We start from the raw sequence: 25,708 nt of genomic DNA, 5'->3' as shown, positions 1-25,708 counted from the left end.
AACCGAACCCTGATAAAACCGAATTTCAGTTTAAACCGAACAATTTTCAAAGTTCCATAAAATTTCACTATCAATTAACATTAATCTAACCTGATAAAAACGAATCCTGTCAACACCGAACTCCAAACTCTTTTTGAAGGCTTGTTAGTAAATTTGTATCTAAAAATTACCTGTCAAAATCGATCAATACCAATCAAAACAATAAAATATTATTAATGATTTGCATGATTTAATTAAACAAACACAGGATGACAGAGTATCCCCAATGGTATTTGAGGTCAAATGAACTTGTGGGTTGTTATTACAAACTAATTAGCATGTCTATGTCCATGTATAAAGGGATTTTTTGGTAAAGAAACTTTAAACTGGTCAGCTATCCCGATCGCCAATAATGACAAGAAAGGAACTTTCCCTCAGATCAATCAAATGCACTTTACTCAAATAATTACGGCCAAAAAGTCGTAACTGCCATTCTGTGGCTAAACTGTTTAATTAGATAATAGTTTTAACGCCTTTCGCTTGATTAATAAGTCGTGCAACACAACAAGGTCAGAATTTGATTGCTGGATTCCCTTTAGAGGCCCTATATATATGATTCGAATGCTTCGGAAGACATCCGGTAGCTTTTTAGCAACGATAAATACCGAGAATAAACTGGACCTCTGCTGTTGATTCACTGTTATCATGTGCCGAAGTATCAATCAGCGGGTGACCAGTTTAGTCCGAGAACTCACAATGTACAATGACGTTCCCGATTCAACTTCGGAATTGTCATTTGACAGTGACTGTGAATCTGATTTGGTCAGTGAATTAACAGATGACAAAATCATTTTAAAAAGCAAAATCGCTCCACGTCGGACATCTCCCAGAGTGGCGTTTGATTTACCTCTTTAATCCGAACACCTGTGAAGACCAAACAAAACACAAAGTCCCGTGGGTGTTCGGTTTGGACAGGTTTCACTGTATATTGTTATGATTATATATATTTTGTTTTAATGTGATTTTTATATAAAATTTACTCATTGTCATATTCTTATTTTGCATATATATAATTGCCCTTATTGCCACTTATATATTTTAATTCAAGATTCTACAATTACATGTATCTCCTGCTGGTACAGATTTCTTTGCTAAACATGCCATAATACTATAAAAATATGAAGATATGGTATAATTGGAAATTTGTCAAGTATTCACCAGAGAGTTCAAATGACATGGATAGCCGACCTGACAGCATAGGGTTTTCTCATATTGTTGAAGGCTGTACATTTGCCCATAATTGTTTACTTCCTCTCCATGTGAACTTTGATGGATAGTTGTCTCACTGGCAATAATATCACATCTCCTAGGCCTTATATTTATAGAAATTCAGGTTTATGGAAGCTTCTATATTCAAAATTCTTCATGACTTATGATCAGTTGAGAAACTTATACAGGGTAATATTAAGAGCATAAGGCTTCAAAGCAAACAAAAATATGTTTTTTTTATTAAATAAAAAATGTTTTTAAAATCCTCAAATAGATAATGTGGTTGCTGGATCTCATCTTCTTTCAAATAAATATTAATAGCACCTAAAATAAGAGCACCTCCACACAACATTGTTGCATATGTGTGACTTTACCCCCTGCATGTATGAATTCCAGTGTAACTTGGCTAGCAGATCATTGTTATGGTCACTAAACGTTTTGGAAAAAAATGAATGCCATTGTTAAGATTCGCTGTCTATTGGTTGAGAACTAATCGTTAATTTGTTTTTTAGTCTGTACATTATTTGAGTGAGCATATTCCTATCTAAGTTGATGTAAAGAGTCTCATGTCATGACCTTTGACTTATCAATCGTTTCAATTTAGAAAAATATTTGTTTGCAATGTACATTTTAAGTAAATCCTCTAACTGCAAACAATGAAATCTATTAATCATGTGACTACCCATGTAGAATCTGATTGGTTGATTTTGAACAACCAATCGTCATATTCCAAGTCCATCTTTGAGCTGAGGCGCTGAGTATTGATCAGAACTAACAGTTCAACGTAATGTAGATCTCATTTGAATAATCACATGGGTAATGATGAGACCACACAAGGTCTATTGATATATTCACATTTAAACACAATTATATGGATAATTTTCCAACAACTATGAAGCAAGATGTAAAATCCCACCCTTGTCATACATGTATATTGCATGGCTAGCATATATAGTATGAAAGATACCCTACGAACAATCAGGTTTTCCTTCGTTACAGTGTCACAAGGTTACACACGAAAATCTCAACAAAAATCCATTTCCATGCAGTATGTTGACAACAGTATTAACGAATGGAAATTATCAAAATATTTTAAATAAAAATGTATGTACAGGCATGACTATGAGTATATTGCAATTTATAATATCAACGTTCAGCATAATTCTGTGTTGGTGTTATTCTTTGAAATTGTAAGAATTCTCCACTTTTGTACACATCATCAGGAAAGACAAGATCATCATAACTAACTGTAAAAATAAAAAAGTATGATGAAATAAGTGTGGACACAGATCAGTGTGGATATTATGTTTGGATGTTTTCTAACAAAAAGAGTAATCTAGGGTTTTCCCCTTGGGTTCTACATTGAACTGATAACCACAGCGAAAGCCAATTGAACCTGTATTTATTCCTATAACTGTAAAAAAAATAAGTTTGATATAATTAGATGGTATTGCAAGAGATAAACACAGACATGCTATAATAGCATTATATTGTTGATTGCTTGTTCAATGTTGCTAGTCTAATGTTCAGTAGCAAATATGTCATGGTCAGGATAATTAAGATTTTAAAAACAAGAAAATGAATGAAAGTATATTAGAAAATGACTACAGGGGTGGATCCAGCCATTTTAAAAAGGGGGGGTTCCAACTATATGTCCCCATTCAAATGCATTGATCGTAAAAAAAAAAGGGGGGTCCCAACTCCCAGAACCCTCCCCCTGGATCCGCCACTGGACTACTCAAGACAACTTTAGATTAGAAATGCTTATTTTGAAACATTCCAATCTTATGTTTTTGTGTTCACCTAAAAATCACAGCATCTATTAAAGTACAGCAGCAAATATTTCACGTCCATTCAAAGAGATTTTTCAATAAAATTTACAAATATTCCATGCACATTCAGATACATTTGACACATATATAGGATGAAAGAATACTTGATGAAATTGTACATAGACAAACTAGCAGAATTTAAATTTAAGTCGAGTTGAAAAGGTGTAGTTGATCGTTAAGTCATTTAGGTCTCCTAAGTTGTTATACAGCGGTTTCCTTGTTTTACAAGATACAAACTAGAAATGATATACTAGTACTAGTAGATGTTAGTGTAGTCTGTTGTTTGGTCTTTTTTTTTCATTGCAAATTGTATGTTCTTTTTCAGCAAATCTCTTCCACTTATGAGTTTGACTATCTTTTTGATATCTTTATTCTGTCTTTTAGATGAGTGATATCATGTGCTCGGGACAGGTGAGCAGATCCTGCTACACATGTAGATACACTGGATATAAACAAATACATATTTTATTTATTAGTAGATCGTTAATAGTATATAAGTAGCTGATTAGTACTGTAGTTTATTTGTACTTCATTACCTGACAGAAAACAAGTGTAGCAGCTACTCCAATTATAACAGAGAAATATCTTTCAAACAAATCTGCTAACGCCTCTTTACATCCCTAAAACAAGAACAAATCAGAGTTAACTTTACTTAAATTTTTTAAATGAGAAATAGACTGTTATGCTTTTATAAAATCATATGTGTAATTTATCTTGTACCTTTTTTGTCGATTTTTTTCTGTAAATCTCTAATACACAAAAGCAGACTATAGCTATTGTGATTCATCACATCTGCTGTTTGACAATCATATATGAAGTGTTGATCTTGATTTTACATGCCACCTCTCACATGCTAGAAGCGTTCGCTCTGCGTTTTACTTGCTGAAAGTGTTGACCTTGCATTTTACATGCCAGCTCTTGCATGCTAGACGTGTTCGCTCTGCTTTTTACTTGTTGGAAGTGCTCGCTTTTTGATGGTTGCATGGAAGTGTGCACCTTACATTTAACTTGATTTCCCAAAGAACTAATACAATTTGTGAACGACCGATCGACTAAATGATGGATTGATTGGTGTTAAATATTCAGCTGCAAACTATGTGCCTGTCTACAATCAGGAGCCTGTAGGTCAGTGGTTGTCGTTAGTTCGTGTCTAAAATCAGGAGCCTGTAGGCCAGTGGTTGTCGTTAGTTCGTGTCTAAAATCAGGAGCCTGTAGGTCAGTGGTTGTCGTTAGTTCGTGTCTAAAATCAGGAGCCTGTAGGTCAGTGGTTGTCGTTAGTTCGTGTCTAAAATCAGGAGCCTGTAGGTCAGTGGTTGTTAGTTCGTGTCTAAAATCAGGAGCCTGCAGGTCAGTGGTTGTCGTTAGTTCGTGCCTAAAATCAGGAGCCTGTAGGTCAGTGGTTATCGTTAGTTCGTGTCTATCATATGTGACTTTTGTGAATTGTTTTGTTATGAATGTAGTAGTTTTCTCGATTGAAATTGTTTTATATTTGTCATGTCAGGGCCTTTATTGCCGACTATACGATATTTCTCATTGTCGAGAGCTGTACAGTTCCCTATGACTGTTGTTGTTCATTTCATTTTAACTGAAGAGGATAGTTGTCTCAATGGCAATCACATCACATCTCCGTATTTGTATATTGTTCAGGACTAAAACATTTGTATGGGTAAATGTATACGACATGCGTTGGACTAGACGTACACAATGAGCCTATAATTTGTAAACCCATGTAGTGACCTTTTTAGAACACTTGATACAAATAAAATTGAGAATGGAAATGGGGAATGTGTCAAAGAGACAACAACCCGACCAAATAAAATGTATATCCCATATTGCGAAATAATACATAAAAAAAGTTTAAAGAATGTTTTTTTGTTATGTCTCTGACATTATCAGTACCTCTTGAAGAAATCATCATAAATATTACGACAAAATAAAAGAGTTCAAAGCCATTCCCTATTTATAATAAAAAAGGAAAATTATATTTCTAAAATAATTCCTGAAACATCTAAATGAACTCAACAATAGCTTTTAAAATTGCTTTGTTCCTATTATTTTCGTATAATTCTTTTAACAATTTACTAGTAATGCATTCATTAGCATTTCACCCTCTTACAAACATATGTCTTGAGCAATGAGTCATTAAAAATCAATTTGATGAAATAAGCACCTTTTAATCTATTAATTAAAAGCTGTACCGTGTGCAATAATTTAAGGGGGTCTGGTTGAGGGGTCCTTCATTTTTATTTCCTTCCAATCTTTAGCTCAATTTTCTCTATTCTTTATCTGTGATGCGTATTTGATAGTCTCTTTTCCATATTTTATAACATAGGCGGATCAAGGGGAAAAGGGGACGGACCACCTTTCATGGTGGGAAACATGTTGATGATTATACAAGGAATCACTGAAGTCAGGCTCGTAGCCAGGAATTTCCAAAAGGGGGGGGGGTATTTGGACTCATGAACATGACTTTAACAGTCACAATTTGAACAGAAAGTTGACTTTAAAAGTGCTAATTTGGTTTCAAAGGGGAGGTTCGTCCGAACCCCCCTGGCTACGGGTATGGAAGCGTGACTGGAACGGGCCCTCCTTAGGCCAGTCAGCGGTCCCTCCTTACAAAAGGTTCTGGATACGCCGATTACCCCATTATTTTACATTCTCCATCTTTTTTACCTTTTTAATTCTATTCCTGACTTTTAACTCTTTATTCTGCGTGCCTATTAATATATTCTATTTTCTGTTAGGCCCCACCCAGATCCTCTTATAATAATGTTGTGATTATGCACAGGTGTATGATACATACGTAGAACAAAGGGAAATAGATCAATACTTCTTTTAATAATAAATGTACTTTTTCCTTCTGTGTCAATAAAAAAGAGAGCTGTTATACGTCAATTAGATATAAAGAACCCAACAATAATAACCAATAAAAATATCAAAGACAAAAGTGGCTGAAGACATTATCAACCATAGGTCACACTACAGCCTTAACAATGAGCAAAATCCATACCGCAGAGCAAATTATAAAACTTCCCTAAATGATGTTACATTGTTCGATCATACTTCAAGTATTATTTAAAATTAAACATTTCTAAAAAAACATTCATTAAAATAGAATTATACATGAGATGTTGCATGAATGCCAATGAGATCACTATATATGTAAACAATAGAGCACTGCATGTTTTGACCCAAAAAAAAACATATTGTAGAGTCAGCTAAAACAGTCCTGTAGTAATAAAAGTTTACATTGCTCGATCATACTTCAAATATCATGTTAACTTGAACATTTCGTAAATATTCATTAAAATAGAATTACAATGTATAGACATGATAGATATGAGACGTCGAACGAATGCCAATGAGACAACTATCTATCGTCCTCGGATATGTTAACAATTATAGGGCACAACAAACAATATATTGACTGTAGAGTCAGCTAGCTAGACAAGTCCCGAAATGACTAGATATAAAAATGGAAGATGTGGTATGTTTGCTGATTAGACAACTCTCCACAAGAGACCCAATGACACAGAAATAAAAAAAAACTATAGGTCACAGTATGGTCTTCAACAATGAGCAAAGTCCATACCGAAAGAACAAATGTGAAACAATTCAAACGAGAAAACTAGTGGCCTAATTTATGTACATTAAATGAACGGAAAACAAATATGTAACACATCAAAAAGTTTACCTTGTTCAACGATGATTTAAGTATGATAATTAAATCTGAACGTTTTTGAAATATTCATTAAAATGAATTTTATACATATACATATACATGTACATGAGATGTTGAATGAATGCCAATGAGACACTGAGCTATCTATCAGGGATGTAAATAACCATAGAACACTGTACGACAAAAAAACACACACATAGTGTTGTGTCAGGTAGAAAATGTATGAGAACATTATAAAATGGCCTCAAACAATAAATGAAGAATAAATAAAGTATGACAGACAGCCACCATCTTTTTTCTATTCCAGCGTCTCTAGTATGTCTTTCGAGCGGATGTAGTACAAAATTAAAAGCCTATGGTATCTTTGTTAAGTTTTTAACGCCTTTAATTCAATATATCTACCAAAATCAAACTGAAATACAAATAACAGATGTAAGTTGTTAGCCTCTTCTAGTTCTTTCAATAATTCTTGAAAAGGTTTATATAATTTATACACAAACAATTTTCTGAAAAAAGAGGTACTTATATTTACCATTGTGTACGAGTTGACGGGTGTGGGATTTGCCACACATTGGTCCGATAACGTCATATTTTTACAGCATGCCGGAGGGATCTGTTGAGTAACGTTGTTGACAGTAGTATTCCATTTAGTAGCCTTAGAGAAATCGGCCGAATTATTAAAACCACAGCACTCCAACTGAAATATTTATCAAGCAAAAATTATGTAATTGAACACTTTTCCCGTGAAATTTGATTTTGATTATTGTTTATTATTCGTTTCGCACCCGCCTACATATTATAGGAGCTTCAAATGTTCTACATCGAAACATTTTGATTTAAATTAAAAGGGTTTAGCCTGGGTCACGGGATGTAACTCTCCACATCATTATTACGTTTGTAATCGGCAGTTTTATTCTTTCATATGAAACATAATTTAAATTCTCTGTAGCGGAAAACCTTTCAATATATTTATGAACATGGTTGAAGTTTCAGGTTTTCTGTAACCAAGTATATAACTTACTTTGTGTTGTACTGCGTTACAGCCGATTGCATTGAGTGTGTAGGTAAAGGTTATATCTTTGGTTAGCTTGCTTGCTAGCTGAACCGTGAAGTCATTGTTAGGTTATGTAAACTATCCTCCTATATGAATAGACTACAAGCTACTTTTGCATAGGTACTATTTCTGTACTAAAAAAAAATGCAGTACTGGAAATTTACTTTTAATATTTAGTACTATTTCTTTACCGTAAAAATATTGTTATATTTAGGTACTTGTATTTTACAGTACTTGTTTTGTACTAAATATTTTGGTACAGAAATAATACAATATTCCATGTTTGAAAATCATAACTTTAAGAAATTTGAAATAGAAAAACTTTCAAAATGCTGAAAATGTAAAGGTAGTAACCAAACATCTGTAGTACATAAATTTCAAGTACAAATAAAGTATTGCAAAATACAGGTACCTAAATATTACAATAATTTTAGAGTAACAAAATAGTACTGAATATTAAAAGTAGATTTCCAGTACTACAATTTTTTAGTACAGAAATAGTACCTATGCAAAAGTAGCTGTGTAGTCCGACAGATAACTGATCTTTCTGTGTGGAGGACTAGGCTACTTCGAAAAGAGGGTAGTATACCTTATCTGATAATGACTTAACGGTTCAGCTAGCAAGCAAGCTGATCAAATATATCACCATTACCTACACACTCAATGCAATCGGCTGTAAATGTTTTACCTATTTTTATTACTCACTTTTTGCTGTACTGCATTAAAATGTATGGTAAATGCATTCTCGCTATCTGCTATCCCTTCAAATTCTTCTGTTATACTTCTCCCTATTGCCTTCTCCATAGTATTTTCCACCTAAAAAATCACGTCAATTAGATCAATTATTCACGAACAAAAAGCAATTGGGATCGTGTTTTAAGAACCCAACAATATAATCATACAACAAAGAGAGATGATATTAAAGGGGCAATAGAAATGTATTACCTACATAAAAATTTGTTATGGGGCCACTGAAGGACGCCTCCGTGTGCGGGAGTTTCTATCTGCACTGAAGACCCATTTGTGGCCATCGGCTGTTATCAGCTTTATGGTTGGGTTGTTGTCTCTTTAACATATTCCCCATTTCCACTCTCAATTTTATGAAATTCATGTAAAAAAAAATTCCGATGTAAAAAATTAAAAAAATCACTACAAACAAAGTCTACACCGGATATCTCATGTGAAGCAGGCTCTGTTTAGCCTTCCGGAGCACATGAAATCACTCCCGCTTTTTAGTTTTGTTGGTGGTGCTTAGTCTCTAGTTATGTTTTCTATGTTGTGTCATGTGTACTATTATTTGCCTGTTTGTCTTTTTGTTTTCAGCCATGGCGTTGTCAGTTTATTTTCACTCAATGAGTTTGACTGTCCCTCTGGTATATTTCGTCCCCGGGCTCCTTTAAATAATTATGGCATCAGATAATCTAATTGTTTTCATTACTCAATGAAAATGTGAGAAAAAAATATTTCAAACACACAAATAGACGTTTGAACACAATTACTTCTTTTATGGATTATAGTGAATTAGATACACAACAGGACAATTTAAAAAAAAAAACGCATTGTATGGTGCATTCGAATAATCTGTTTTGTGATGGAATGATAAAATCGAAATAATTTATAGAAAAAAGCGATTACTACATAACAAATTTAACATAATAATATTACCGTATGTTTGAAAACAACTCCCAATACTGTTGCCGCTACTTCAACAGCCATCGCTAACGCAATTAACATTGTATACTGAAACAAAAAGTGAAACACCATTTTGATATTACAAAATATCCCTAAAACTTAAGACTATTTTTGAAAATGGTTTAATAAGGACGTTTGTTTTATGGAAAATAAGTTTCGAACTTATCGATAAATAAATAAAACAAAATTTCAAGAATAAAGCTACCTCAAAGTACTAGTACCAGGCGACTTTGGCTAAGAAATAAATTAATCTGGATTTGTAGCGTAGACATTCAAATGTCTCTAGGGTTCCTTATTAGTCATATTAGGTACGACATCAAAAGTTCAAAGTAGGATGAAAAAGGACTTAATTCATTTAATTTTTCACTGACCCTTCTATCCCCTCTTAACTTAATTTGGGAAAAAAAATATTGACCAATAAGGATATATATATACAATCGATATCAATTAAACAAAACTTGAAGCAGTGTTGACCCCTTCCACCCCACCCAAACTATTTCAATTGAGTTTTTATCTATCCTTTAATTTTTTTTTTTTATGTCGTCCCTTACATTAGTCCACATTTTCCTACTTTATTTAACAATACGTACAGCAGCTAATAGTATCATACTCTCTGTTGCTGCAGCTACGATGCCCAGTATACCGAATAATGCTACACCAAAACCACCAGCAACGATGATGTATGACCCAGTCTTTACATAGGAGGTATCAAACAGTTCTATTTCATCCAGATGTGTAAAATGCATGAAGCTAGGGTCATCCATAGCTATCCATATCCCAAGTCCGGCTGCAACAAGACCAAACAGCTGAAAACGGAAAAAAGCTGCATTATAAATATGACTTTTCAAATGCAAGTTAGACTTACGGTGACCTGAAGTTACATTCTATACTGTGGATTCATTATTATTCGTTGGATATTAATTTTCGCGTATTTCAAGGGGAATTTGGAACCACGAATTTCAATGCCCAACGAATTACAAACACTATATAAAAATGGTTGCAGACTTTGGGAAAACCGGGGAATCAAATATCCACGAAAAGGAAAATGTTCCTCAATCCATGAAAATTGGTACCCACAAAAAAAAATGAACCCACAGTATGCATTTGATCTCTGATGGAGAGTAATTTCATTGGCAATCATACCACATCTGCTTAGTTTTATATTGTTTCATGTTTTTACTAACACCAAGAGCTTTGGAACACAATACATCTAAGGTCTGATTGAATGTTTTCGAAAGTTAAAAAAAAAAATACATATAGTTTTTAATTTCTTTCTAAAATTCGCTTTAGTAAGTTTGAAGTGTCATTAGTAATATACAGAAGATACGAACGTAGGATTTTATTACTACATTAATTTCGTGACACATCATGGATCAAGACAGTAAAAATAACAACTGAATTTCGATCCTTTCTTTCTGAAACATAAATTGTAAATATTCGTGCAATGTAAGACTTAATAAAAAATTAAATAAATAACGATCTTGGTTTTGATGAATTAATTAAGTAGTAACACGCATTTATCCTCCATCAATACAATTCCACGTTAAAAAAGGGGGGGGGGGCTTTTAAAAAAATAACTTGAATACAATATCCAATACTGGTGTTTTGTATTTATATAGTTAATTTATATTTTTTTTTTAAATCTAAAATTTTGAATAATAACATGTAATCTGTAGATACAAATCATGACTCTGACAACTGCATTTGTTTGGCTGACGTCCATAACAAAGATGACTAGAGGACAAATTAATAGACATATGTAATCCAAGGTTAATATGTTTTTTTATTTCAGTGTACATAGAAAATACAATATGTTGAACGTAAATATTTCAAATATGCTTGTAATGTATTTTATTGAAAAAGAGGTTTTGATGACAGACTAACAATACAGGAAAACAAATCAGATTAGAAAAAAATGGAGCGCCCCACTCTCGCCTAACTAAATTCTTTCATATGATCACCAAAATTTGGATAGTATAAGTTACGTGGAGTTATGTGGAGCAGGATCTGCTTACCCTTCCGGAGCACCTGAGATCACCCCTAGTTTTTGGTGGGGTTCGTGTTGTTTATTCTTTAGTTTTCTATGTTGTGTCATGTGTACTATTGTTTTTCTGTTTGTCTTTTTCATATTTAGCCATGGCGTTGTCAGTTTGTTTTAGATTTATGAGTTTGACTGTCCCTTTGGTATCTTTCGTCCCTCTTTTATATGGTTTGCTACTGACTTTTCAAATATAAGTTAGACTAATAGTGAACTGATCATGAAGTGGTTAACTGTTATGCATTTGTATGGTCTCTGATGGAGAGTTGTCTCATTATCAGTTATACCACATCTGCAACTACATAGAGGGTTGGTAAAATCCATGAGGGTTGGGGTCGCAAATAGCATTTCAAATACTATATAGTTTTAATAGATATGCAGTATAGTTATGTGCCTCTTCAAAGTCAGGATCCTCGATAGTCAGAGATTGTCATATGATTGGAACACGTCATTGCTTTAACAAAATACATAAATATTGACCAGTGTGATATTATCATTGTTCACTGAACATACTGGTATGTTGACCCTCATGATTTGATAGTTGATTATTGCTACTGGTATGTTAACCGGGATTGTATTATAATAGCTATAGTTCACTGACCACAACTGGTATGTTGACCGGTATGATATTATAATAGTGTCTTATCGCTACTACTGGTATGTTGACCGGGATGATACGATAATTGTTCACGTACCGCTACTGGTATGTGACCGGGATGATATGTTATAATAGCTCACTTACCGCTACAGGTATAATGACCGGGATGATCTGATAATTGTTCACTTACCGCTACTGGTATGTTGACCAATATAATTGTAACTTTGATGCATGTTCTCCGACCACCTTCCTCTAAAGTCATTATGGAACTAGAATAGACAGCACACAGAAACTAAACCTACAAAATAATTCGGAACTTCAGAATTTCATATTATGATTTTGATGATGAATTCAATGTGGAACCAAATAAAGAAAATCGAAAGAAACAGAGCCTATTTAAATTGAATTCAGGAATAAAAGGATATATTGGTACATGTTTCCCATTTAGCGATCTTTAATGGTTAAAATTAAGAATACAAATGAGGAATATATCAAAGAGACAATAACCCGACCAAAGACAAGACAACAGCCGAATGCCACCAATGGGTCTTCAACACAGCGAGAAAATTCCGCACCCGAGGAGGGGCCTCACCTGGCCCTTAAATAAAAATGTGTACTAGTTCAGTGAAAAAAGGACTTCATACTAAACTCCAAAATGAATAAATGAATTAAAATATAAAGCATAAGAGACTTTAAAAAACCAGAGGCTCCTGGTATGGGACAGGCACAACAAATCGTTGGGGGTAAACATGTTTTGTACGATATCAACCCTCCCCCTGTATACATCGAATCAATCTTGAATAAAGAAACACACAGCAATACACATAGTAAAACTCAGTTTAGGAGGGGTCCGAGTCCGGGGTTGATCGAAGACAAGTATCAAATATATAGATGTAAGAAGATGTGGTATGAGTGTCAATGAGACAACTCTCCATCCAAGTCCGCATGATAATGTGCAAAAGTAAACCAATAAAGTTTAATATGTTCTTTATTTGGTACATGCAATCACTCCTTACTTGGTTAACGCATTTGGTGTTGATTCACTAGTCCAGGGGCAAATAGTTCATTCATATTGAAGACATGCTTTAACTGTTAAATAAATGTATTATGAGAATTATGGTCTAATATGTCAAACTGGAACAATTAACAATGTAATGTTGTACTATCCAAAGGAATAATAATTTTATTTATTTGAATTTTTTTTCAGGGGGGGGGGGGGGGATATGATGATATTCATCATTAAGTTTTTGTAATTCTTGTCATCGCCGAATCGATTCTAGACTAACACATATATTTACACATATCAATATGAAATCCGATGCATGTAATTGACATTTAGCTACAAGCTGATACATATACATGTAACGCACAAACTCATCACAAGTCACAGTCGGATGAGGTGTTACAAAAATTGAAATTCTTACATTGTAACCCAACAACGTTTATAATGGATCTTATAATTTCTCATTGATTTCAAAGGGGCGTATGAATACGTGGTTACTTTGAACAATAATGAGGGTCTTAAAGGGGGGTATCTACACGGAAGAACGCTTAAATTAAAATAAAATTGATATTTCACTTCGAACGAACAATAACAAATTTCGTGCGTGTTAATCTTTAAATTTTACCGATTTCACGAACCACGGCGAATAACGAACCTTTTCACGGCTGCACGTGAAATAAAATTGGCAAAACACGTTGCACGAAATCTTTCACCCCCTCAATAATAATGTTTATATTGATTTCTATCAAGCGAATTACAGCCATCTGTCGCAAAGTTTTCATAAAAATATTTTAAATGAATGTCGACATGTTTTGAAAATTTTTATTTTGTTATTAAAGTTTGGTTGTTATGACATTTATAGACAACAAAACATGCACGTAAACATGTAAACGAATACTCTGTTGTTAAATGAATCTATTGTTATCTTTCTTCAAATCAATTGCATAAATAATATCAATTTAAATTCAAATTGCTTTCATGATATATTTTTTGTGAAAGGATTTATGTTAGTCTGTATGGGGTTTATAGAATAAATACTACAAAAAAGGCAAAAAAAAGAAAAAAAAAGAGAAAAAAATAGATCAATCAAAAGTAACGAATAAATGCATCTTCTCAAAAATAATTTACTGTCTTTGTTGAACTAATCTTATTTCGTGATGAATTTACTAATTGCGGAACATCTTCTGCCAACTTTAAAATTAAAAATGAAAGTGTGCTTTGTCCTTTTTAAGCTCTTATTATTTTTATTTAAGCATTCAAAACGATTGGTCTCACGTGAATGTGGCACCGCTTTTGATAATTCCGTGTGCAACGATTGATTGGTTTTCTTAACGTTCAGTGGCAAATATTTCATGCATGTTCAGGACGAGAACCGTTAATTATATTTGAGTATTCGTATTGAATATGATTACCAAAATAGAATAATAATAAAAAAAATCCTAGTGTTTTTTCAATGGTGACATTAATATCCTTCAGGGCGTGGTTACGTATTTACACCCGAAAACCGGCAGGCAAACAGTTTCTCTACTTTGGTAATGGTTTAAATGCGGGCCTTACGAAATCTAAAGCAACCATATGTCTATTTCCCTTTCATTTTTGTAGCTCCAAGTGGAGAAATAGCATACTTTCTCCATAAAGATTACATGTAAAATATCTCTCTGACTTGAGACAGTCACTTTAAATAACTCATAGTACTCTTAGACCGTTAATTTGGGGATATTTTTTTCTCTATTTCGTGGAGTTGTTTTTTTTGGGGGGAGGGGGTAACAAACATATTTGACCCGGACGCCACATTCTCTATGTGCCTATCCAAAGTCATGGTTTTGCTGATTGTTGAAGGACGTACAGTGACAACATTGCTAACATCTACGTCTTTTTTGGTAAATTGTGTTCTAATTGGCAATAATACCACATCTTCTTATTTCAATATTTATATATACTACCACATCAATGATCATTAAAGATCAAATTCCTGATCACTTTTTATCCAACTTAATTTCAATGAACTCCCTATGATGCTTAGTAATTAATATTCACCTCCTTGAAGTCACGATGTATGGATAAAATCTTATTGAATTTCACTATTAAGGTGTGATCGTGAAATAGCAATGAAAAATTTATTCGTTATCAATAATAATAGACTTTTGTTTCCATATTTGTTTTGCACTTCCCTTGTACCTTGTCTGTTTTATCTATCCGACTTTTGGCATGGTTATTTGTATGATACCTCTAAAAGCCTGTGATGCATACTCTTCAACCATACCCACCATACATAAATGAATTTGTGACCACATCTAGGTTTAATGTTTTCTTGTTTTTGTGGCCTTGTTGGATCCCGGGAATGGGGGTGTAGGAGTGTTCTTTGAGTTGAAACCCCCTTTTTTTCGATTTATTCTTAACCTTTTTATGTTTATTTCTTTTAAATTACACGAACGTTTCATGACGTACTAAGGTTTTGAACACCATGCCCTTTTTCTTTTTTTATTCATTTTAAACTTTTTTTATGTTGATTTCTTTTTAAATACACGAACATTTTATAGGGTTTCAGGGGTTGGAAACCCGACAATTTTCAAAATGGCTGGATCCGCGCCTGCTCCACATTGTCCTCGTTTGTGAAAGTGTGAAATTAAAAATTTGTGGCATATACAAGGAAGAATACATTTGCTGCACAATTTACCTTTTAACCGAGTAATTAATTTCATATTTCCCTTTTTTGTCATCCTGGGGTCCTTTGTAATACAAGTTGTTACATGATCTTAACCTTAACTTTTCATCATTTCAGCATGATTTCAGGCCTTTGTCAAATTTTTTATTTTACTTATTACAATTAAGATTTTAGCTCACCTGGCCCAATAGGCTCAGTGAGCTTTTCTCATCTCTTGACGTCCGGTGTTCGTCGGTGTCGTCGTCCGTTAACGTTTACAACAATCTTCTCCTTTGAAACTACTTAGTCAAATTCAACCAAACTTCAACATTAAATACAGAAAATCACACGGGGCAGACATATACAGAATGTAAAAAGGTCTACCTTTTTTATCTTCGTTTTAACTCTCAAACAAAATGTTATAAAAGTTATTGTCCTTATGGAACACATTTCACCTTTTTTTTTCTTCATTTAGGTCAAAAGCTGTCATACGTTTTCTTATAGGAGTTGTTGCCCCTTAATGTCAAATTTTCCTTTAAGTTTGTAAGCTAAACCAGAGAAACTAAAGTTAGGAAAAATGATGAGCAAGAGATGATGTGTTTTATGCGTTTTTGCTATAACCTTGAAAGTTATAATAGGTATCCAGATAATTTTAAGCCTTTTAACAGCATACATGATCATGAAGACACAATCTACAAACAGTCCATCATTACGAAAGCTTCCGTCGACTTGTTAATGGCGTCATACAGTTATAACCTGTATTGACCTTACTGAATTCATATACAGTGTAGTGTTTATAGAATAGAACCAATCTGGATTCCTAAGTAGTTCGTTAAACTTTTAATCCGTTGAACAAAACTGTCAGCAAACTTCAATCAGTGTTAATACTACCCCCACCATCCCCCCCCCCAATAAAAAAACAACAACGAAAAAACGAAAAAAAACCAACAACAACAACAAAAACACCACCAACACCAACAAAAAACACTACCAACACCACCAACACCACCAACAACAACAACAAAAAATCAACAAGTTTATCCTTATGGACTAGGAAATCACACGTGCCACCTGCAACCAACCCATGCAGCTTTTGATGAGTTTCGTGTTGCTCAGTCTTTATATTCGATGTTGTTTTTGTGCACTGTTTTTGTCTGTTAGTCTTATGTGTGTTTATTATTGAAAGAATATGTGTTTTAGAAATAACAATACCTATATTCCTCTAAAATATCAATTGATATCATTCTATGAAAATGTTTTAATTGATAACTTATTATTAAAATACAATGAACTTATTTTTTTTAAAGCAAGCAAAGAAAAAAGGATTCCGTAAATAATGTAGCAAAATTTGTATTACAACACATACAAGTTAACTATTTATTTTACACCACGCCCGAGATGATATTTATAACACATATGAAAAAGTCCTGGGTAGTATATAAATATTTATTTCAGTGAAAACATAGTATTTTTAATTTATCAATTATATTACGATTACAACTATTTAATTATATAACCTCAGTTAATATAAAAACTTACCTAAATTAAATGAAATGTTAAATTATCCTTTATTTACAAGAAAACGAAGAAAATTATTAAGCCAGTAAAAGAGATGACTAAAAATCAATGCCTCGCAGATGTTACCTGAATAGTAATCCTTTACAAGTGTAAAAAACCTATTTCATCATTATATTACTTGTCTAAATCAACATACATACAATATAATGTGTTGCTATTCAACTTCACTTTGTGATATGTACATGCTTTTAAGGCTTGTTTATTGTATGTTGTTTTATATTATTTATATGGATGGTATATACATCTTTGATATAGATATCATACGTCATTTTGTTGAGGGGGAGTGTGGAATATTATTGTCATTATACAATTTAATTACGTTAGTGTTGTCACATGTGTGTACTGTTATTATAGTGACAAAGATGACATTTTGTGTATAAGACTGTGACAAAAGTGTGTATTCAAATTACTTATTTATATTGTATTCCGGGTATGCGGTCCGATTTATAATATTGATTAAGTACAATTACTGTCTTTTGATGAGTTTAAAAATAAAAACACAAAAATACCGAACTCGGAGAAAATTAAAAATGGAAAGTCCCCCTTATGGAAATATAAGCCCTCTGGCACATAGGCTTCAATGCAGCGATAGCATATTTCGTATGCAAATTAGTTTTCTGGCACCATAATTGCGGCTATATTCTGGCACCGTTGCGGCAATATTCTGGCCTCATGTTGCGGCACTGATGCGGCTATAGCGTATTTCGTATGCAAATTAGTTTTCTGGCATTATGATTGTGACGCTGTTGCGGCGCTAATACGGCTATATTCTTGCATCATTTTAGTGACAAAACATGCAAATAGGCCGTTCTTTGTATAAAATGTATTGTGCCAGCAAAAACAAGTTGGCAATGCATATATATGACATGCATTCATGCATTATAAATGTTTATGCACAAGCACATAAAATAAATGTCATCGGTATCTGCATAAAAAATAATGAACATTTTTAATGTGCCCTAAGTTTAGCATATAATATTGTGTTATTTACCAAACTACAAGTATGCAATTGAACTGCTGCAAAAAAAAAAACCACAAACTTCACCGATACATGTATAGTGAACTCAGATGAGGCCATGTTATTGAAATACACAATGCAAGATTGATCTTTTCTATACATGCAATTACTTGATATGTGTTTACTTACAAGTCTTCAAATCTTCCCCAAAAAAAAACCCAGCTAGAACACAAAATTCTTCAATACAGTTATAATCACAAGCAACATGGTGGATTTCTAACACACTAGTACAGGGAATAGCTAAAAACGCAGGAAATGACATCATCAAATTTTCTGGCTATATTGTGGTGCTCATTAATTTTGAAAGAAATTAGTGTCGCAATGATGCCAGAACAATGCCGCTAGCAGCATCATCCGGCACTACTCCGACAACAATCCTCTGGCAACCTGATTAGGTTGCAGCTATAAAGCCGCAACGCTGCGGCAATGCTGCAGCAACATTTTCAATTTCATAAGGGGGCCCTCATCAAATGGCAAAATTAAATGATAAAACACAGCAAACGGATGGACAACAAAACAACAAAACAAACAAATCAGACATATATAGGTTAAATTATAGGTACAGCAGTAATCAATGTGTCACAATCTCAAAACAAACAAATATTTAACAAAAAACACAAAAAGCATTAATCAAATTTACAAACCACATGCAAAATCAGGGGCGGAGCCAGGAATTTATTAGGGGGTGGTCACCTTTTGAAATCTTAAATTAAAATTCAATTTTTATTGGTATCATGAAAATAGCTACAACTATAGAAGACAAAAGTTAAACATTATTTATAAAATTGATTCCGATTTCATTTTTCTAGGATGCCTGCATGCAAACATATAAAAAAGAAGATGTGGTATTATTGCCAATGAGACAACTATCCACAAGAGACCAAAATGACACAAACATTAACAATTATAGGTCACCGTACGGCCTTCAACAATGAGCAAAGCCCATACCGCATATAGTCATTTATAAAAGGCCCCAATAAGACAATGTAAAACAATTCAAACGAGAAAACTAACGGCCTTATTTATGTAAAAAAAATTAACGAAAAACAAATATGTAACACATAAACAAACGACAACCACTGAATTGCAGGCTCCAGACTTGGGACAGGCACATACATAATGTCAACTATAACATCAAGTTCCAACTCTAAATTGTAATGCACGTGCATCAGTGCAAATCTATTTTGTCGGTCAAAAAGTGTTTTTGATTCTGAACTTGTTTCCCTGTTGAATTCCTTTCGTTGAGACATGTCATTAAGAGACAGTATAATTGTCTCATACAACCCACAAAATACACCAAATACGTCATGCCTTTCAATAAAACTTGTCTGACATGTATCCAAAAGTTTTGTTTTAGTAATGTTACTTTCCTTTGCTTTATCAACAAATGTTTGAATATCAGTAGTCCTTTGCTCAATATTGTCAAGAAAAAGTTGAGCTTTTGCTCTAGCTTTAGTATGACTTTTTTACATGATTTCTCATCACGACTGAAATGATCGTTAAGTCTTGTACTTGCATATCTGTTAGTGGTTTGCATGATAATGTTCCCAAACTATCAACCCCAAACAGAGCACAGTGTATATGCAGTAAGCTCCTTCTTGTGAAGGTGATAACACTAGCCCATCATAGCGATTTAGCCAATTCAACTGAAACAGTCTGTTCTTTCCTGCATATTTTTTTATAGGAAAGTTATAGTTTATTCCAGGTTGGAAATGATTTCTTATCAAATTAAATTTCTCTTCGTTTGTTAATTTACGTGTTGATTGTTTTACGAAACCAATGTCGTTTGTTCTTATATGTAAGTCGGGGTTGTTCCTTTAATCTGATCACTTTTATTCGTATCAATGCTAGGTCCATTACAAGTCGTTGGTACTTCAGAGGGGGCTGATTTGTGGCGTTTCAAGAAGGAAAGAGGGTATAAGTTACTAAAAAATTTAGCCTTAAGGTAAGTAATTACAACTTTATGACTGGGGATTACGATAGACAAATTGATTTGATGGACGAATTTATTTTTCAAAATGTTCAAGGTGCACCATTTTTTGGTACATGGTGCACTATTTTTGCAAACCCAGGGGGTGGTCACCGGCACCGGGTGGACCACCTCCTTGATCCGCCTCTGCTGCATTGCTTCGCGTGTTTGACCTCATACAATATAAACGTTACATATGAAGAAATATAAAATAATTTAACCGTTCAATGTTGTTTTTTTTCTTAAATTTCACATAGCGAATTGTGTGCTTTTCTTGACTGTTGAAAAGCTGCAGTGATATCAATTTTCAAAATTGAATTTAACCACATATTGAGACATTATTATATTATATAATTATATTTGAAACTTAATCTATAAATCGTACGTCCTGTACATAATTTATACTTAAAAGGAAATACATTGTGATAATGATTTTTGGTAGAGGCGGATTTAGGGTGGGGCAGGGGTCCTGGCAAACATTTAGTTGATTATATCAGCAATCAGTGGATCCACTTATAAAACTTCGAGATATCGAAAACCCCGGTGTATTAATTTGTCAGTTATAGCTAACTGCTGTATCACTAGCATTTAAACACAGAGGCTGTGAATTTGAATCCCTCACGTGACAGGAAATATATGTTTTATTATGCTTGAAGGTATGGATTTGATACTAAGTTACAAATAAAAAATGATTTGTTTTCTATTCTGATAATTATTTTAGCAAATAAAGGTAACAGTAGTAAACCGCTTTTACAAAGTTATTGACTTGTTAACTTTTACTCATTTATTGTAAAGTACTATTTTTTTATCTGAGTTACCTGTTTTATTGTCATTTGCCTTGTTTCTTTTGTGACCTTTTCAAACATCTGACGCGGGCTTCTTTTGAACTTGAGTTCTCCGTTTTTTTGCGTATTTGTTTATTATGCATTGGCTTGAGGTATAAGAAAGGGATGAGATCTCACAAAACACTTTGAACCCTGGCGCCTGTCCCAAATTAGGAACCTGTAGCCTTTGATTACTAGTAGCTTGTCGGTTTTTTTAATTTGAGTTTATTTTATATGTTTTGGTTTTAAGTAGGAAGTCTATTTTCGCTCAACTACAAAAATAAGGAGATGTGGTATGATTGCCAATGAGACAACTCACCAAAATAGACCAAAATGACACAGAAATTATCAACTAAAGTTCACCGTACTATCTTTAACAATGAGCAAAGCCAATACCGCATAGTCAGCTATACAAGGCCCCGAAATGACCATGTAAAACAATTCAAACAAGAAAACTAACGGCCTAATTTATTTACAAAAATTGAATGAAAAACAAATATGTAACACATAAGCAAACGACAACCACTGAATCACAGGCTCCTGACTTTGGACAGGCACATACATACAGAATGTGGCGAGGTTAAACATTTCGACGAAATCAGGAGTGAGCTCGATTTATAACAGATATCACCAAACAATACAAAAATCATTTAAAAATACCATACAACTTATAAGGTGATTACAAACTAACATTTTTGTTTTTCGTTCTCTATAATTTCGGTCTATTATCTGCTGCAATTTTCTCTCACGATCAATCTTGAATACTCACTCAACCATATATTACATACCACGTGACTGGCATTGGTGCATATGTTCTTCTTTCCAAAAATCGATAATATGGCATCACTTGCCCTTTAAAATTGCAATTGCAAATAAGCCAGCTAGTGTTTACTTTGTTAGAGCTAAGTGTCCTACTACTTGGCATGTGATCGATCACAATTTATTTGTTTCTTTTACGTGATAACAAATATGCCTACTGGACCGTCTACGCCGCATATAAGCAAACGAGTTCTTGCCTTATTAAAGCTGAGTGTCCTTGGCCTAGGAATCATATCGATCTTTATAACTCTGTGTTTGCTTCCATCAGGGGAGATAATAAGCACGTTTCCGCCTCCCTGATCACCGACATAAACCATTCCGTTTTTGTCAACCGCTATACCTCGTGGTGCGATCAACGATTTGTCCTTGAATTCCCAGGCAAGTGATTGGTCGACATTGTAGCACTGTATGGAATGACATACCGGATTAGTACAGTATATTTTACCATCATGCACAGCGACATAAGTATCACACACCTTATTTCCAATACCAAGTTCAGTTACTATACCGCTCTCTAGATTTAGTGAGATCAGTCCTATATCAGAAGAATGGACTATCAAGTTCCCGTCCGAAAAGGATATTCCATAGCATCTGTATTCAGTATTGATGGTTTTCTCGACCTTTTTTGTCTCCAGGTTGACGATAAATATTGTGCTGCTGTAATTTGATGTCGTAACTGCTAAGGTGTGTTCGTTTATATAGGTAATGTCATACGGCTTATCAGGTAGAGTAATTTTGTGCATCAAAGATTCATTTGTACTTTTCAAAAGAAATGTTTTTGTATTCGGACCAGCAATACATAAAGTATCATCTTCCGAAATTGCACATCCAGATATATAGCTTTCCGCGAATTTAACTTCTTTTAACAATTTCAGATTGATATCATCAATCTTTTTCTTCTCAACTGTAGTCTGTGCTTGTTGCTCTTTTGGCTTTGTGTAAATGGTTTTTGATGGAGTAACCTGTATTCCAATATCACCGAAAGAACTAACGTCACTAGTAAAAGAGGCAAGTTCTATATTTTCTTGGAACACAATGCATTTTATGTCTAACGAATCATCTTTTGTCAATTCGTCAATTTCATTCTCCCGCCTTCTTACTTCTAATTCGAATTCCTTGGTTCCGAGAAATATCTGAAGTTCTGACGCATGATTTTGCATTTTTATGAAGCCTTTGTATAAATCGACTATTCTATCCTCCTTCACTTTTAAGTCCCTCGAAATTGTTCCCATCTTTTGTAGTGCATTATTTTCTTGTTTAGATACCTTCTTTAGGACATCCCTCTCTAAACAATCTAAATGCTGATTCAATTTAAGTCGGGTGAACATGACATGCGCAATGATAGCTTTCGACTGGGTCTTTATTTCTTTTGCATTTTCCTCTTTTTCTTGACAGAGACGCTCATAATACCTTTTAAGGTTTTGTAGACGTTTTTGAATGTCTTCTACAGCTGCTGACTTGCTGACATCTTTGATGAAATCATCTAGAGGTGGCATATCTATACAGTTCTTATGGGTGGAGTTGATACATTTCCTACAACATGGTTGTTCATGACTTAAACAATAGTTCTGGAATAGCGCTCCATGTTCACCACAGTGCTGCTTTATGTTCAGTACGAAATCAGGCAGCTCTTTCTGATCACTTACATCAATGACGGCATGACTTTTTGTTGACTTGGCGTTGCTATGGTACTTTAGGCAGTCGAGACAAAAGGTTTCCTCACATTCTGAACACCACTTCACAGCTGCTTTTACAGCGGACTGTGCCTCACAAACAGTACAGTTTGTAGTTGTTGCATCTGCCATGTCTAAAATAAAAAAATAAAAAAATAAAAATAGTATTTATGTTTGACTATCATTTTGGTCGCTATGACTCACGTGCACATACTCTCCGCTTACAAATATTGTGTGGATATTAAAGACGTCTATTTGATGACATGTTCAATTTGCTCTCATCCTGAAATCAGGGGCATAGATATAGGATTCGATGCTTTTGTTTTCTACCCATTGTTTTTGCCTTGAACAAACGTTTGTCTGTTCTTATACCACTTACTTCAGCATAATTTATTTTACATCAGACTATGATGATGAAACGAAGTCCTATAGTTGTTAATGTTTGTGTTATTTTGGTCTTTTGTGGATAGTTGTCTCATTGGCAATCATACCACATCTTCTTTTATATATCTTTGTATATAAAACGTTTAATAACAAAAATACCGAACGAGGAAAATTCAAATCAGAAAGTCCTTTATAAAATAAGAAAATCAAAGGCTCATACACAACAAGTTAATGACACTGTCATATTCCAGACTTGTGCGTATTGTTATGCGTTTGCTTTTTTACATTGGTTAGAGGTATAGGGGGAGGGTTGAGATATCACAAACATGTTTAACCCCGCCATATTTTTGCGCCTGTTCCAGGTTGGGAGACTCTGGCCTTTGATGGTCTTGTATTATTTTAATTTTAGTTTCTTGTGTACAATATGGAAATTAGTATGGCGTTCATTATCACTGAACTAGTATATATTTGTTTAGGGGCCAGCTGAAGGACGCCTCCGGGTGCGGTAATTTCTCGCTACATTGAAGACCTGTTGATGACCTTCTGCTGTTGTTTTTTTATTTGGTCGGGTTGTTGTCTCTTTGACACATTCCCCATTTCCATTCTCAATTTTATTGGACTTTGCATTTACTAATAATATGTTAAAATGATGAATCACAACTTGTTTTATAGCTAACTTAACCTGTCATTTAGTTTGTGATTGTATAGTTTCATCGGCTTCACTAGTATATAGTTATCAAAAGTACCAGGATTATAATTAAGTATGTCAGACGCGCAGTTCGTCTACATAAGACTCATCAGTGACGCTCATAACAAAATAGAAGTAAAACCAGTACAAAGTTGTAGAGCATTTACGCATACGTAAAAAGTACAAATAAGTAATGATGATTCCACTAACATGTTACCTTAGTACTAAGATGTATTTTTGTTATACTTACATATGACCTCACTCATACACCGCTCACAATTTGAAAACAAAATTATCATTTTTCATTCTCTAATGTTTTTAAAGTTGTCAAGACAAGTATCCACTATGATTTGTTAAATCGTCTTTTTAGTCCTTAAGTGGATTTGTTTTCTTTCTTCTAATCTTGTGAAAGAAAACGATTCCTGTACTTGTCTTATTCGACCAAAAAAAAACAAAAAGTCTCATAAAAATATATTCACACAAATACCAAATTATATAACTGCATCATTTCGAGACATTGATAAATGATGTAATGATATATGTTTGTTCATAAATTTACAAACGAATACGGTGCTTCAGATATACTTACAAGACACCTTACACAATACTAATATTTCTATGTGCTACTTTTTACCAATACAGGTACTCATTATGTCTTTGTTTTTTCCGACGTAGTCGGTATAGTTTCGGTTTGTGCCCTTTGAACTTAAGGACGCTTTACTATGGCAACAGAATACGCATACTCAAAAATCCTTTCTTTGATTGGACAAAATGCTGTCATGGTGGGTGATTTGGTTGTGTTGGAAAAAACGTCTCGTTAATTACATCGTGATGGAAAGCAAGTGAAAAACTATAAATATTTTAACTAGATCTTACAAAGATTTATATTTTTATCAAAATAATTGTTTCTTCAATAGCTCTTGACAGCTGTTTATTCGGGACAATTATATATTTTTTTAATGTA

At 33.7% G+C, this 25,708-nt stretch overlaps 2 protein-coding genes across 4 annotated transcripts; both read right to left on the bottom strand.

Moving 5' to 3' along the window:
* Positions 1-1,845: 1,845 nt before the first annotated feature.
* On the bottom strand, positions 1,846-17,823 carry LOC134699991 (tetraspanin-1-like). Of its 3 annotated transcripts, none has more exons than XM_063561391.1 (8): positions 17,331-17,823; positions 12,335-12,442; positions 10,099-10,314; positions 9,482-9,556; positions 8,522-8,632; positions 7,295-7,459; positions 3,617-3,700; positions 1,846-2,495 (listed from the first exon to the last, which is right to left on the bottom strand). In XM_063561391.1, the coding sequence occupies exons 2-8, from the start codon at positions 12,404-12,406 to the stop codon at positions 2,424-2,426; spliced, it is 795 nt and encodes a 264-aa protein (XP_063417461.1). In that variant the 5' UTR covers positions 12,407-12,442; positions 17,331-17,823; the 3' UTR covers positions 1,846-2,423. The 3 variants fall into 3 exon arrangements, with proteins under 3 accessions (XP_063417461.1, XP_063417462.1, XP_063417463.1); XM_063561392.1 differs by having other exon boundaries at positions 17,436-17,823; XM_063561393.1 differs by lacking the exon at positions 17,331-17,823 and adding an exon at positions 15,825-15,876.
* Positions 17,824-22,133: 4,310 nt separating this feature from the next.
* LOC134699903 (uncharacterized) lies at positions 22,134-23,804 on the bottom strand. Its single transcript, XM_063561302.1, has one exon. It carries the CDS (start codon positions 23,802-23,804, stop codon positions 22,134-22,136), a length of 1,671 nt encoding a protein of 556 aa, XP_063417372.1.
* Between the last annotated feature and the right edge of the window lie 1,904 nt (positions 23,805-25,708).

The sequence above is a fragment of the Mytilus trossulus genome, unplaced genomic scaffold (genome assembly GCF_036588685.1).
Source record: "Mytilus trossulus isolate FHL-02 unplaced genomic scaffold, PNRI_Mtr1.1.1.hap1 h1tg000103l__unscaffolded, whole genome shotgun sequence".
Lineage (NCBI taxonomy): Eukaryota > Metazoa > Mollusca > Bivalvia > Mytilida > Mytilidae > Mytilus > Mytilus trossulus.
Note: the sequence above shows the minus strand (reverse complement) of the source record. Positions and strands in the feature narration are given on the sequence as shown.